The 16,056-nt window shown below is 45.7% G+C and overlaps 1 protein-coding gene across 1 annotated transcript in view; it reads left to right on the plus strand.

Moving 5' to 3' along the window:
• The first annotated feature begins 2,012 nt into the window (after positions 1 to 2,012).
• LHFPL6 (LHFPL tetraspan subfamily member 6) overlaps positions 2,013 to 16,056 on the plus strand; it is a 142,666-nt gene continuing 128,622 nt past the window's right edge. The window contains exons 1-2 of the mRNA XM_027674463.1: positions 2,013 to 2,313; positions 4,748 to 5,307. Of these exons, the coding sequence (XP_027530264.1) occupies positions 4,923 to 5,307 (385 nt within the window). The 5' untranslated portion in view covers positions 2,013 to 2,313; positions 4,748 to 4,922. The remainder of the gene's footprint in view (positions 2,314 to 4,747; positions 5,308 to 16,056) is intronic.

The raw sequence follows: 16,056 nt of genomic DNA on the forward strand, positions 1-16,056 counted from the left end.
GGCATATTTATCACAGTTCCTTTATAACCCAGGCCTTTGGCTAGGGAAAGAAGGACAGACCGAATCTTTAAACAATTGTGGATTTAATAACAGTACTCAATTCTTCTCTTTCTTTACACCAAAAGCACAGTTCAAATGACACAATATTAGCTTAGTATCCCTGTCATTTCAGGTGTTGGTAAAATGAATAGCAGGAGGTAAAACACCTGATTGAATCAAATGAAGGCATGAGAGTGGTAAATGAAGAGTGTGTCTACACTCATCAAGAAGTGCATAGCTCCTTGTAGAAGTGAAGACCTGAGAGCTAGTGCACGATTAGGGGTGGAGGCTTAGCACCAGGCAGAAAGGTGATTTAAGGGGAGGATGCTAGAATGGTATGCTGTGGAGCAGGCTCCAGCTCTCAGACTTGAGAAAGTCACACCAGCTCCCTTTCTGTCAGACACCCCCTGGGCACATCCACATTCATGTTTTGGTGTGGATTAAGGGCGTGCTTTTGAAGTGAATCTCCAGAGCATCCTCACTTACCACTCTTTTTTTTACCCAACAGTGATGAGTACACAAAGCGGATTCAGATGGCACTACAGCAGCAGACATGTGCCAGGAGTGCATCAGATGAGTTCTGAGCACTCATGAGGCTCTCAGTCCATAGGTGCAGGCTGGAGGGAACCTGAAGAAAAAACTGTGGAAAAGCATAAACATCATTTAGGTCCTCAACACGATCTGATCAGATCAGATTGACCCACATTACTTGCTGATTTAAATGTATACTAGGTGAATATAGCCTAGAGGTGTCAGCTGCGGGTATGGCTGGTTTGAGGTTATGCCTTTATTGTCTTCCTTGTGAAGCACTTTATTGCACATATTCTAGCAGTCAGCCTATAGTTAACCCACTTCTAGGATTTGAAGCCCATGTCCTTAAAGGATATACTTGAAATATTAGGATGGAAGAGTCAATCATGCTAGATACTTACCAACCAATTTCTTATCCCTTGAGAAATTATGCATTTTCAGTAGTATTCTGATTTTAAGAGTTTGCACTATGGGAAAAAAATAGAAGTCTTATTTTAAAAATCCAATAAAGTAGCTTTGTAATTAAATTCTGAACGTGGCTGTTGTTACTATTAGATGGTGCAAATGTGGACTGAGTGCAATAAACCTCACTTTCATTTAGCATTAATAATATTAATGAATGGTATTTAAATCACACACTATGTTCCAGGACTGTAAAAGAAACATTAACAAAGAGATTTTGCATGTCTGGTGCTGACATAATTTAAACCTGGCATAAAAATGTCTTATATCTGAAGAATTTATTCAAGTTTCTGGGCGTAGAGGAAAAACCAGAATAGGATATATCTCTTTTCCCCAGAGGCAACTCCTTCGCAAAACTTTCCCACTTAAGACACTCTGGGAAAGGGCTGGAGCTCCTGTTTCTTCACTTGACCTAACGAAGCCGGGATGAGCTGCTAGGTACTGTGGTCACATTTACTCTCGCTGTAGACCAACTCCCGAACTGTTGCGATGAAAATGCTGGATCAGCAGCTCGCATGCAGAGACAGACACACAGTTCTTATCACACGCACACCATCAGGATATTAGCCCATATTTTCCCATGTAAGGACTGAAGCCTTACCCCTTTCTTTCTAACACTCCTTCTTCGCCGGCTTTTTCCTCCTCTCCTCTCCTCTCCTGCCCTTTCCTCCCCTCCGTCCCCGACTCCATCGCCCCGCGCACCCCGCACTCAGACGCCGAACCGCGGCAGGCGGTGCGGAGCCCCCGGCCGGCCTCGGGAACCCGGGACCCACCGCTCCGGCCCCCGGGATCGGAAACTGCTTCGCCCCACTCCCGGACGGGCTAGGGAAGCTGGAACCCACCCCCGCTCCGACCCCGCGGAGTCGGGACCACCGCCCCGCCCCATAAGGACTCGGGGCGGTGCCCCCCTCCTCTCGTTCGCCGCTCCCACCGTTGCCGCTCGGCCCCTCGCCCCCGGCCCCGTCCGCGGCCCCGCAACTGCGCCGACCGCGGCGGGTCCCGCCCGGGGAGGCGGCGGCGGGGGAAGGGGGAGGAGAGGCGGCGGAGTGCGTTGCCTTCCGAGGAATCAAACGGGGGGAGAGAGGAACGTGCGGAGGAAGGGAGGGAAGGACAGACCGGGCTGGGGAGGGTCCCGGTCCCGGTCCCGCCCGTCTCGGAGCTCCCGCGTCGCCTCCGCGCCGGGACCGCGGGGAGAGTCGCTTGGGGCGGCCGCCACCCGCCGGCCCCGCGCCCATGTGCTCCCGGCAGCCGCGGCGGGCAGCCTCCACGCCCGGCGTGACCGTAAGTAGCCCTTCGCTCCCCGACACCGCGCCCGGCCCCATCCTGACACTCCCAGACCCCTCGCCGCTCCTGCTCCTTCCAGACTCCGGCCCTCCCGCACTCCCTGCACCCCCTTCCTTTCTCGAACCCCTGCCCTCTCTCATTCACTGTACGTTGCATCCCTTGCAGGACTCCGAATCCCCGTGCCGTCAGAACCTCCTTCCCCTCCGCGACCCCTTCCCACCCTGCCGAGCCATATCCCCTGCATCCCCAGACCCTATTTCCCCCCCCCCCCCGGGTTCCTTTTCCCCGCTCCTACACCTAGCTCGGCCGCATCTCTTACCCGTTGCACCGGACCCTCTAGACTCCCTTCCCTTCCCGGATCCCCAGCCCTCTCATCCTCTTGTCTTCCCGCATCCTTCCCCTCCCGGGCCCCTGTCCTTCCCGTATCTCCCTGCCACCCCGGGCCGCTCTCCCTTTCCGCCCCGCTGTTTCCCGGCTCTCCGTCCTCCTCGTCCCCTGGATCCCCTACACTCCTGGCACCTCTGCCTTTCCAGTCCTTCCCCGCCCGCATTCCCCTTTCTCTCTCGGACCCCCTTTCCTTCACAGTCTGCTCCTCCCGGACCCCCTGTCCTCACAGCCTCTTCCCCTCCCGCATCCCCTTCCCCTCCGGGAGCCCCTGCACTTCAGCCCATCCCTCCCCGGCCCCCCCCAGTCCCACAGCCTGCTGCGCCCTCTCGCCCAGCAGCCTTCCCCTGGCATCACCCTGACGAGTTTTGGTTCCAGACCGCCGCCTTCCCTCGGGGGAAGCCGTATCTCTCCGCCGCCCCCTCCTACTCCCGGAGGGGGGGGAGCGGGGTTTCGGGGCCGGAGGGGCAAGTACGCCTCCCGAGAGAGCTCCCGGGCTGTGAGCTGGCAGGCTGCGGGGAGGCAAAGCTGCTGCTGCGCTGGAGCCGGCGGGGGTCCTACCATGTTGTCCCCTATTTTCAGCAGTACCTCTTTCCCCGATTCAGGGAATGATCTCCCCTAAGTGCCGTGACCCACTTTGGCTTAGACTTTTGGTGCCACGCCAAGACACGGACAGATCCTTCTCTGGATGATACATCTGGAGGAATGGCGGCCCCCTGTGCCTTTCTTCGAAGTTTTTATCCCCAGGGGTTTGGCGTTTTTCAGATTGAAAGGTATTTTTGTGGATAGGCTATGGATAGATAGGTGTACTCTTCCTTAGTGGCAGTGTAGACCTTTTTAATATTATAGAGGACACTTCTCTTTCTTAGTGTTTTAAAAGTAAATAAAACTTTCATGTGGTGCACATGGTTAATTTCACTTCCAGACTTTCTCTGTGTTCCCTTCTTGTGCTGAAGTCGTATTCATTTCATTGCCTGTTCACGAATTGGATTCACTGATTGGTGTCTAATCATGCTTCGAAGAAGAAGCCCCTGTAAATAGCTATCAAGATTAATTTGGCAGCAACTGTGAGAAATGATCATAAATTTACAAATGCAGTTGGAATAATGATCCAACATGAATTTAACAGGAAATACACCCCTGATATCTGGGAACAGCATGTAGGTTTCTATGACAGTCAAATGCACTTGGTCACACTGGTCCTGAGCTTAGAGGCTGGGAGTTGTCTGAGAAGGGTACAGAGGGATTTGAGCTGAGAAGAGGTGAAGAGGTGGGCTGAATGCAAGCAGTAATATTAAGAGAGACCTCTGTGTTTTAATCGTGTGCTGCTTGAGGTTGTGTAGTGGTGAATCCAAAGGATATGGCAATGTCTTCACTTACCAGAAGCCTACCCAAAGTTTGGGTTCCTGGCACTTCTGGACATCAAGTGATAAAAGGCTCCTTTTGCACAGGGATGCCAAACAACTTGGAGTGCTGGAAAAAATGTCTTGTAACACTTCTTTTGGGGTGTGTTAATGGGTTTTACCACTGTCACAAGGGTCTGATCTGGAACTGCCTTAGGCACTCTGAGTGGTTTTGCACTGAAGCTGTGGGGCCAGGTACACATGAATGTACATGTGAATGTACATGTATGTGTGAAGTACATTCTCCAGGCATTGCAGGAGGAATTTCTGGCTAGCCAAGGATAAACAAGACCTCATCTTTTTTTTCTATCGGCACTGGAAAAATCATGATGCACAGTGGGGAAAAGTGAGTAGGCAAGTACACAGGGAGCCCCTGAAGGTGGCTGCAGAGTGTTCGTGGATGTGCATAGCAGCCTGTGTCAGCTGGGCTGCCTACCACCACTATCACACTGACCATGGCAGCTGGTACCTCTGACAGTGATTGTAGGGTCTCCTTGCAAGGATGGGACAGCAAAGTGACGTGTCTTATTCAAAAGTCCTGTAGGAAGGGAAAACACTCTAGCAAACAAATATTTTTTTTCTAATGACAGTATTACTGAACTTGTATTTTTCTCCTTTTTGTTTGTGTTTTGCTATTTAATTAGGGACCTTTGACTTCATGATGGGAGGAAATATCCCCCTGGTTGTTAGGATCCGAGCTTCGCCCTGTGTGAGGATTTGTCAAAGCTGAGAGACTCTGGATTATCCACAAACATCCTCGAAGATACACGGTTACTTTTGTGTCTTTCCATCGTGAGGGGCCTTGGAGCAGATACAAAGATGGCCTCAAGCCTCACCTGTGCTGGTGTCATCTGGGCCTTCCTCTCCTTCCTCTGTGCCGCTGCCTCCTGTGTTGGTTTCTTCATGCCCTACTGGCTCTTAGGGTCTCAGCTGGAGAAGTCAGTTTCCTTCGGCACTTTCCGGAGGTGTTCCTACCCGGTGCGGGACGAGAGCCGCCAGATGACCGTGATGGTGGAGCAGTGTGGCCGCTATGCCTCCTTCCAGGCCATCCCGAGTGCTGAGTGGAGGATCTGCACGGTGGTGACGGGCCTGGGCTGTGGGCTGCTTCTCTTGGTGGCCCTGACTGCGCTCATGGGCTGCTGCGTGTCTGAGCTGATCTCCAGAACCGTGGGCAGGGTGGCAGGAGGCATCCAGTTCCTGGGGGGTAAGTGCGCATGCAGGGAGGGGACAGTGGTGTCCGGGCTACTAGTTTGTATGTGTGGAGACTCCCTCAGTGCTTTGGGATGAGGAGGGGGTGAGTCAAACTTTCTGCTGGCAAGGGAAACCACTTGGCTCTCTCGACTGACTGAGCTGATTAGCTGGCTGCCTGAATGTGGCCCAACGATACAGTGGCCTGTGGTCACTCTCTTGTGCTCAAGTCCCTGTCTGATCCTTATGTGACCTTTGAGAGTTGTGTGACAAGTCAACTTCTGTGGGCCAGCACAGTGGTTTTGTGGGCTGTAGTTTCCAGCAGAGCTTAGCTGGGATGGAGGTACCTGGAGAAACCTGGGGGCTACAGATCCCCATGGAGCATCGTGGTTTGGCAGAGGAGAGGCTGTGTTATGTGGGAACAAGCTCTCTTTCTCCTTCCTACCCCCATTACTGGCAAAGCTCCCTCCACCTCTGCTTTCTGCACCTGTGTGTATCTGGCAACAAGCTTGTGGCCCATGTTTGAAGTGTGGATTGTTTATCCCTGGTGGAGGTGACCCATCTCCTGGGAGGGGCTGGCTGACCCACGCTGCCCGCTGATGGTGTCATAGGTTTGTTGACTCCATGGGCTAGACAGTGTGTGGGAGAATTACCTCCCCTCCTTTTTCTGGCTTGTAATTCCATGGCATCTTTATAACTGTGGAGGATTTGAAGAATAAGAGACAATAAACAGGTACTTCAAGCATTTTTTTGTAGGGCAGTTTTCCCAGTAAATCATCTCTCTCGTCATCAGTGACATGCAGCTCCGTAGCCCTCAGTTTTGCCTGCTGCAAGCGCTCCACTGCTTACATGCAACTTGCCCACATAAGGTAAAGTGTTTCCCTGAGCTTTGGGTGCTGAGGCAGAACAGGTGCCATTTGGGTATCTTGCCATGTCTGGTCCCAGCTAGGTGCCCTGGCTCATGCCCTGGAGGAGTGGGCTGCAGTGGAACCCTTACCTCTCTCCTCTCCAAACAGAAGCTTGCCCTGCAAGGCAATCTGGATACATCCTGCGTCTGCAGCTCTAAGGAAGCACAAGACAAAAACTCCACTACTTGTCTAGTTTGGTGTGGACAGCTGGTGCAGGGAGAGGGCCCTGTGCCAAGCCTCCAGCCAGGCGATGCCAGCGTAACTCCCTCCTGGCTGCCAGGAGCCCTGCCTCCAACTTTTTGAGTAGTTTCTGCACTTTAGAGCAAGCTGACCCTGTCACTTCAGCCTTCCCTCAACTTTGCGACCCCCAGGCATTCCTGTGTTTAATCTGGCTGACAATTTGAAAGTGCAGCAGCTGCTGGAGAGTTAACTCTGTTGGGAGCTGCGGCTTCTTGAAGCCTGCTCCATTATACAGTTCCAGCCAGGCAGCTGGGGGTGGAGGAAATTTTCAGTTCAATGACAATCTGCAAGCCCACTTGGTCTGACTATTTTCACTTAGAGCCATCGCAGGCTTTAACCATCCTCTCTTTCCAACTGCTGTCTCGGCTGATCTGGTTTTAATTTGCGTTTGGCCCCTTTCTCGTGACTGTGCTCCCCTGTGTGCCTGTGGAGCGGGGCTGGCAGGAGAGCTCACAGCTGTTTGCTTACAGCCACGCCAGCAAACACAGCAGCTCCAGTGATGGGGCCTGCGGGAGGAACCCTGCTACCCCATGAGAGCGGTGTGGGCTCAAGGTGTGCACCCTTCTCCGAGACAGGATAGTGGCTTCTATGCCAGGAGGTGAGAGGTCCCTTCAGAACACACCATGGCCACCTCCTGGATCTTATCCAAGCTGACAAGGCAGCATCCCATCCTGCCTGGAAGTGCTTGTCCTCAGTATGTGACAATTCAGAGAAATATGAATTTGTGATATGAAATGAAAATTGCCAAGAAGTTTGCTTACAGTTCAGAAATTAGTTACACAGCATGTCTGATTTTCCCCTCTACTGGCTTAGAAGGTTGTTCTTGCATTTCCAGCACTGCTGGAAGTGTGTAAGAAATGACCAAAATGGGAACCCATCATTTCTTAACCTGCTTAAAACTTAACTGTGGGGACAGGAGGTAGAGGCCAGGTGGTGAAAGCCAATAATTTGGATAAACTGAAGGGGCATATTAGGGTGAAGGTCAGGTTCTTACATCCTTCATCAGATCCTTAGCTGCTATAAATCAGTAAAGGTTAATTGTTTAAATGACATGACTGTATTCACTCAGATGTCTAATTTAGGCACTATAATTATTATGTTATTTTATATCAAGATAGCCCTGAGCTGTTCACCTTACTTACAAACAGGGAATGCCAGCTCTTTGTTCCCTGTATTGCAGTTGTATGTTTAGCTGTATACCACGATGTGCACTTTGAATGTGCACTCAGTGGTGGTACAGTGATTGTCATTTTAATTGGCCTCCACTTAGAGATCTAATAAAATAAAACCCTCACAAATACTATTTTTAATTGGGGAAAAGAACTCCCACTTATCTTTATGTAAAGAAAAAAACTGTGGAAATAAGCAGCCACTGAGTGATGCTATTAATTCGTCCTCTGTGTTAGGACAAGGAGGTGGCTAGATGGTTTCACTTTCTTTTCATCTGAGTTGTCTGCAACAATACTGTGCTGTGGCTCCTGCTCCAGTCATGAAGGATGAGTGTGGGAATAAACCGTGTTTCTCTTGAAGTTAGAAACCAGCATAAAGACAGGCTCTGTGTAGCTAGCTTATGGCTTGAGTGGTGTTTTTTTTGGTTTAGGATCCAAGAAATTTTCTCAATACATTTTAAAAACATGGACTTGAGGAGGGTGTAAGCCAATGGACAACAGGGTATTATGGGAGGCCCAAGAGTGGATGAGATGTACAAGCCACTGGAGCTATGGTGAGCCAAAGCACTCCATCATCATGGCTAGGCTTCATGAATAAAGATTTGGGAAGGGCTCTACCCACATTTGCTACAAGCGTGCTGGTGGCTAAGGAGGCCAATGCAAGATAGACAAGATCAGTTGCAAAAGGCACAGCAGAAAGACTCCTTGGATGGTATCAGCAAGACACGATTCTTTCTGCATTGTCTTTTCTCTTCCTGCATGCATTCTCAAAGGAAGCAGCAGCGCTATGGATCAGGGTTGGGTCTGCGGCTTTCAGTGCACCTTATCACCTGCCGTTTTGTCCCTCGCCTGTCGCTACAGGGCTTTACAAATGTGGGTATAACCTTCAGGTGTGCGCAATGGGGTTTTTTTAGGTGAGATGCAGCATGCGCAGAACTGGACCCACCCTTTAATCCTAAGGTTTATCTGCCAGGGCCTAGCGAGCTTGGACAGTGGCAGCGAGGTCCTCAGGATGTAGGTTTAATCAGAGTATCCTTCTCTTAGATGGATGGCCTTACAGGGCTAAATGAGCTCCATTTGCCCAGGTTTGGAATTAGAATTGTCCTTCTCCTAGGATGACTGCCGGAAGTCTAGTGAGCCAAAGCACTAAGGTTGCTAAAACTAACTTACTGCAACATTAGAAGCATTTTTACTGCTATGAAGAGATGGCAGAGAGTTTTGCTTACCAGAGGTGGTAGGAAAACAGACTGATCCTTTTCTTCTAGCAGTGTGAAGGAGGAATAACTCCAAGTAGGTCAGTGGAATAACACCTGTAAAAAAAATAGCATGCCTTGTGCTACCTAAACAGTGCCAAGGTTTTATGGCTGGGATTTCCCCAACTTGCATGTGGCAGCTCATGGAAGTGAATTATTCATGAGTGCTTATACCATAAATCTGCTCTTCTCATAAAAATTGAATGGCAGAACCTGCAAGAAATTGTGGATCCACGCAGAGTCAGAAGGGCTCTTTGGATATTGCTCGATCTTACATACTTAGTCTTCATTTGCTATTTCAAGATGATCCTGGCTACAGAGCATACATGTATTTTAAGATGACTCTGGGATAATACATTTTGAGTTTCTGTTCCTACTAGAAGGATTGCATTTCCTCTCATTTGCAACTGTGGGAACTGCTTCCTTTCCATGTAAATTATCATGTGGCAGTTCTGTAGCCATTACAGCAATTGCTTACATGAAAAACAATGCTTTTAGCTTTTTCTAAGGCAATTTGGTGGTGGCCAACAAGAAGTAGCCAATCCTCCAAGGCCAGCCTTTTCTGCGGTGGCTGTCAGTGGTCTGCATTCCACAGCCAGCAAACTGCTGCTGTGGTGTCTCAGAACATGCTTGCAGGACATCTCTGTTGGATTGCTTCGAAGAACTGACAACTGAGGTGAAAGTTATGCTGTCTGTAACCTCTTGAGGGCACAATCATGTGGATGGATACAGTCTTCACCGATAACAGCAAGTGCAGTGTTTCCAGCTGGTTTCCTTTGTATGTTTGGAAGACTGAGACATATTTAATGTAGCTAGAACAGATTGTGAGGATGTGTCTTTGACCATAAGTATTAAGAACATGACAGCAGGAAGTGAAGTTTAACAAATCTATGGCAAATTGGAGTCTGTAATTATTGATCTTCCTTTCATTGTGCCATGGCAAGTCCATTCCACTTAAACGGAGAAACTAGAAATTTACAGATAGGCAGCTCTGATATGACATACTAATTTGGTGAATAGTTTCAAACTCTGAATGCAAAGCAATGATTTTAAGAACATAATGAACTTAAAGGTTAGCCAATTTTATGGGAGACAGCGGATCAAAAGACACAAGTATTGCAAGGATGGTCCGTTTAAAGAGCGTTACACTGGCAAGGTGAAGATTTTAATTAAAATGGTCAGCATACAGAAATAAAATCTTCACTATCTCAGAACTCCCTTTGGCTGCATAGGACAGCTAAACCAAGCTCAGAGTGTGGATCCAAGGGAATAGAGCTTGACACAACCTGCTGGTGTAGACACTTCTCTGAACCTGACACTGTGGCCCTGATTCTGAGTGTCATGTGAGAAACGAACCTTCTCCCTAATTATGGGGTAGCCGTGTGGTTTATATTGTCATTTTTACTACTCATTGATTGCACTCTAGCAAAGTACAAGTTTTGCTATTCCCTTCAGTAAATGAGCGAAGTTTTCAGCAGTGTCTACCTTTCCTTTCCTCATTTCTCTGTTTTGTTTCCCTTGTGTCTCATGAGAGTGCTGAAACTCCTGAAACTATGGTCCTTGAATTGCTGGTTGGAAAATCTGGAGAGCTTTTGAAATACGGCATGATGAAAAGAACATTTGGTTATTTGAGAAAAAGGGGACACAGATCCTACCAGCATCTGATTTTGTGTCTGAAAAAAAAATGTGGCCTTATGGAAAAAGCTCTCAGCAATACATGAAATTGCTGGAGAATCCTTCTCCAAGTGTTCTGTGCTGATAGAGACCATAATAGTTTCCACTACCCATAGGGTGCTCAGGACAAGTGTTTGCTGGATGCAGAGAGCAGAAAAATAAGACGAGGAGAATGTTGAGTGTGGGGTGGTGGCTCTGTGTTGTCTGTGATGAAATCTTAGAGAAAGCCTTTGTGACTTTGGGCTGAAGATTTTAAAGAGACAGATCCAAAGGAGATCTGTAATTTCTTTGCATATTAATAGCTCAATCTGACTTTGCAGATGAGATCATACTAAAATGTAGGGGACAAAGAATGAAAGACCATTAGGTCATAGCATTGTGAGTTCATGTAGAGAAGCTCTGCCTCAAGGGATTTGCTTGGAGAAACAGAGAAGTAAGAGGAGGCTGTTGGGAGAGATGGCATCACTGAACCTCAGTTGTGTTTCAAGAAATGTGACTGGCAGTCAAAGACAGTCCATGGGTTCAAGGGGAACAAAGACAGTCTTGCTTCTGAGAGCAGCTAAGAAAAATCATTAGGGCCTTTCGTGAGAATAGTTGCAGTTGACTACAGGAACTAGAAGCTCCTGGGAAAGGTTTTTGTGCAGCTGGAGTCACTGACCGGTAACCATTATTTTGTCTGACAGCTGAAGTGTGGCTTTCTGCTTTCTGCCTGGAAGACTAAGATCAGCATAATTTTCTGCCCATAGGGACAAAATGTAACTGAGTAGAGCCTTACTGGGAACAGGGAAGATCTGAGATGGTCAAGAGACTTCCAGGAAGAAAACAGTTACCCCAGACAGACTCTTTTGTAGTTCTCCCGAGCAATTTCATCCTTTTGTCCCACCTGTACATATTCTTCCCAGCTCTTCCTCCAATTTGTACCTGAAAAAAACAGATGTTAAAAAAATGCAAAACCAGTTTTTTAGTTCTTTAATCCTCTTTAGCCTAAAAATAGTTTTTGAAAGGCTAACTTTTGGGGAGAGGCAAAGGAGGGGCATCTGCTTCTGTCCAACACCCAGCCCTCTTCTTCATCTGCAAGTTAGCTGTGCAGGGCTGTTTTGTCACGCCTTCCTGCCACTGGATGCAAAACTTCAGTGACTTTGCTGTGCTCCTGTAGACATGTGACAGGGCAATCCTTGTCCTAGACAAAGACAAGCTGAAGGATAGGGAGTAGTCCAGCTTATGTGTGCACATATAGAGACATTGCAAGAGAGGCATATGAAAGGAACAGAAGCCTCACCGAGGTAACAGAAGAGCAAACGGCACTTTAAATGTTGATAGTGAGTGATTGCATGTCATGTCATAGGCTCATTGATTCAGAAATAAAAAAGTCACCAGAGAACACTGTGACTATTTAGTCTGAGGTCTGCTGAAGCAAAGGTCATAGGACAGCTTTCATATAATTTCGGTTTGAACCAGAGTGTATCTCTGAGAAAAAACTTCTAGTCTGAAGTTAATTTAAGTTTCAGAAAAGCAGTATCTCCATAAGCTGTTCCAGTGGTGAATTGCTCCAATTGCTTTTCTTCCAGATCATTAATGCAAATGTTAAAAATGTAGCAGTAGCAATATATCATTGTGAAAATTATATTTTCTCAAGGATTTTTTTTTTTAAGTTGCATTTAGGTTGCTTTTAATCCATTTAAGCTGTGCTTTGTTGTGGTTTCTTTACCAGAAGAACCTGTATAGAAGCTGCTTCACACCAGTGTTTCACACTAGTTCTCTCTCCAATTTTCTATAGGTATCCACCAAAAGATATAAATGCAGTGTATAGTTTTGCAGCTTTGTCCCTTTTCAGCTTGACTTTGACTTGTTAAACTGCTTCCTGTGACTGCTTGGGCCTATGCTGAGTTTCTGCTTCCCAGCACTACAGGATACCTTCACATACTGTGATACAGCACAGAGTCAAATTCTTGGATTTATATTTGGAATCCATATAAGTAAGGCAGGGAAGTGTTACTGTTTGGGACGATGTTCAGGACAAGGGAATATAGACAGCAAAATTATCTTAAAGATTCTGTAGCATATGTTTTATTGAAGATGAGCCATCTCTCTCTCTGCTGTATTCAGATAGAAGTTAAAATATAAGACAAAATCAGGACTGAAGCCTAACTGATGTCACTATTTATAAAGGACATTACTTAGATTCCTAATCTCTTAATTAGATGCAGCCTGTGTTAATTGAATCTTTCCTAAATGCATGGGCCACCAAGTCTGACTGGTAGGGAATCCAAGCTGAAAAAAATAAAGAAAAGGTGCAGACTTACATTCTGTATATTCTTAAGAGAGGATCCTGTTTCCCATGGTTATCTTCACCTTGCTCAAAGAAGTTCCTACTGCAGCCTTGCTAAAGACTGCTGCCCTGACAGATCTAACAGCATAGCTGGTTGTGAGATTTTCCTTAAGGAGTCCTGCTGAAGGAGACCTGGTTAGCAAAGTTTGCTATTTAAGCTAACACCAACCATTATGACGAAACAGGTTAGCAAGAAAGAATTGGCATTAAGCGTTACTGATCCTAAAGTACAGAATCAGTAGCTCTGAGGAGGCCATCCCTTCCAGCAATGTCACAAGTGGTGCAGAGCAAGCAGGGAGTTGTAATGCTTCTGGAACAGAGGAGATATTACTTGAAGAAGACAAATAATGTTGAGAGTAGCCTTCATACTTAGCTGTCTTGGATTTTTAATTTCTGTTTCCAACCATTTCAGATATCGTAACTCTTCTGGTGTTTCAAAATCTTCCTAAAAAAGCATCAGGACTCTTATGGCCTGCAAATTTTTGTGTGTCCTTTGAAGTCAATGACACTTAGTAAAAATTACATCAGTATTTCTATTCTAGAGATAGGATTATTGGGTTGTGACTTTAGTCTAAAGTGGGTGTGGTTCTGATGATGACTTTCTTCTGTAAGAGCTACTCCAGTGAATTAACTTGTTTATACTGAATTGTGTTTTGAAATACATATTTTTTTAAATTATATTTAATTCTAATATAAATTTTGACTAAATACAGGGGAAAAAAAATCCCCATGTAGAGTTTCAGCCTGGAGCAAATTCTGAAAGTAAGATTTTAGGTGCTTTGGAAATACATTTAAAATGGAAATGCTGCTGTATTCGAATAAAAAAAGAAGATTCTGCTAAAATATTGAGAAGAATCTTTTTACTTCTCTTGTTGTCCTATTGATGTTGAATATAAAAGGGATGTTTTGAATATTGCTGCAGCTGTGTTGCGTTTAAGCAGAATTTTGCATTAAGGACAGGATTTTTGATCTAAGAAGTCCTGGAGTGCTGGTTTATTTATCTGTCGAATGAAGTTCAGTTTTCTTGCTTTTTTATCCCTTCTTTTATTAGAAAGAAACTATGATGCTCAGCAGTTCCGTGGGGCTTTTAATTTCAAAAGGCTTTGCTTGCATAACGTAATGAAACTTAAGAAAACGTGAAGCAGGGGAGCAAGTAATCTATTTTGCTGATGTTGAGTCAGAGTAAATTCAGAGTTACTTCAGATCCTCTACATTTGTTTTGATTAGAGCAGAATCTGGGTTGGAGTTAACAATTTTGTTTCTGAGTTGAAAGATCTGGCTTGTTTTGCTTCCTGAGCTCCATGAGATATTTGATTATCTCTGGGAACTTCATTTAGTCATCAAAATGTTTCAGTATTTTCCAATGTGGGTGAAATCATATGCCTTACAGACAGGACAAAATTGTTCCCAGTAGTGTATTTTCCAGGATTTTGTCCAGTCCGGTGTTAAATGTTGATGTAATTTGTTGGGTTGGGTTTTTTTTCCTCATTTCTCTTAGGAAATTCGGCTTACTATGCATTGCACATGGATTTTTTTTTTTCACAGTGTTCAAGCTACATTTTCCTTTCCTTGATCATATCCTTTTACTTCTCCAATACACATTTTTACCTTCTAAGGACTTTGGCTTTACAAAGTACAATAAGTCAGTTTTCAAACCCCTTCATGAATTCAATGAAGTCAGCCATAGAACTTGAGTGACCAACATATTGTTTCCATGCAGTGAGCATTGGGAAGGAGAGTAGTGTAATTAAGAAACACAGAAACTATTTGTATAACCAAAACTCCAACCACAGCTGCTTGCCTTATGGTGGCCATCACGTTGGCTGGCTTCCTGCTCCAGGATTTCCTTTGGCTCTGTGGAATACCTTTCTTGACTTCACTGATGTTAAGCATTTTATGTTGCATAAGCGTGAGCTCCTAAGTGGCATTCAGACCATATGGAGATATGGCCTTAAGTCACAGAGAACCAAGAAAGGACATCCTCTCCTTGGTTTTGGGATGACTCTGTCACCACAAGACATCATATGTCAGAGAGGCAATATTGTGTTTGACAGATCCCTTCTAGTAGCTTTCCTGTATCTTCTCAGGCATGAAAAATTGGGCATGGTCAATGCACCCTGACAATGCTGCTGATAAGGCTGATTCACTAGGCATGATTAGATCTCATTTACATTGTTTGTTCCACTGTCAGTCCCCTGATGTCACAGGTGTATCTGAGAACAGGGGCAGACCTTTTTTTCCCTCCAGACTGGCTTTTCCTTAGAGCCTGACCTGTTGAAATCAACAGCAGTATTCCTCTGTGGAACCCAGGGGAAGACAGAATTTGGAGCTTAGAGCTGTTGCTACTCGTTGTGTCTAGATGGATTTGGAGGAAGTTGTTGCTGTGTAGCAGTGCAGAAACCTTCATGAATTGCCAGATTCTACCTAATTCCCCAGGTATGGAATATGAATTGCATCAGGAGTAGCACCTTAGGACAAAACTCTTGAGAGGATTGCTGTACCATGAGCCGAGTCTGTGTTTGCCTGCATACACTAGGACTGACCATTTTGGATTGATTTGCAGGTACAGTTCCTTACTGGGCTAACAGACTTTTATGTGAGCTTAGCAGTAGTTTATAGGAATATAAAGAAAATGATAATGAAAGAAAGACTAAACAATTACCTATTGGAAATCATTGTTATTTTATTTTGTAACAGAATCCAAAGAGCTCCAGAGAGAATAAGCAGAAACTGCAGAATTCTGATAAACACTATATAATTTCTGTAGGAATGTAAAGATTTGACCCTTTCTTTTGCAGTCTGCTGGTTCAGTTGTCTTGCATTGTTTCCCAATAAAGATGCCTTTGTAATGTAAAGAGGTATTGTTAATTTGAGAAGAATAGTTTTCTAATAAATGCAAAGGGATATAGAGTTTGTCCCTTGCATTGAAGAGAAAGGATTTGACATAAAGCCATGAATGGTCAATCTAGAACAACAAAAGCTGCTTCTGAAATAGAGCACGCTGTGAGAGGATATGAAACCTGCTAACATAGTGGTGTATAAGAAATAGCCTTACAACTTCTGAGGAGTGCACTGCCTGACTTCTTTATAAGTTCAGGCTTTTGTCCAAGTCTACAGCTAACTGCAAGCCTATTTATGGATACATTTTTATTATCCTTTTTTTTTTTACTTGGGAATGAACTTAACATTCAG

Source organism: Neopelma chrysocephalum, unplaced genomic scaffold (genome assembly GCF_003984885.1).
Source record: "Neopelma chrysocephalum unplaced genomic scaffold, ASM398488v2 Primary Assembly neopelma1_25, whole genome shotgun sequence".
In the NCBI taxonomy this organism is placed as follows: Eukaryota; Metazoa; Chordata; class Aves; order Passeriformes; family Pipridae; genus Neopelma; species Neopelma chrysocephalum.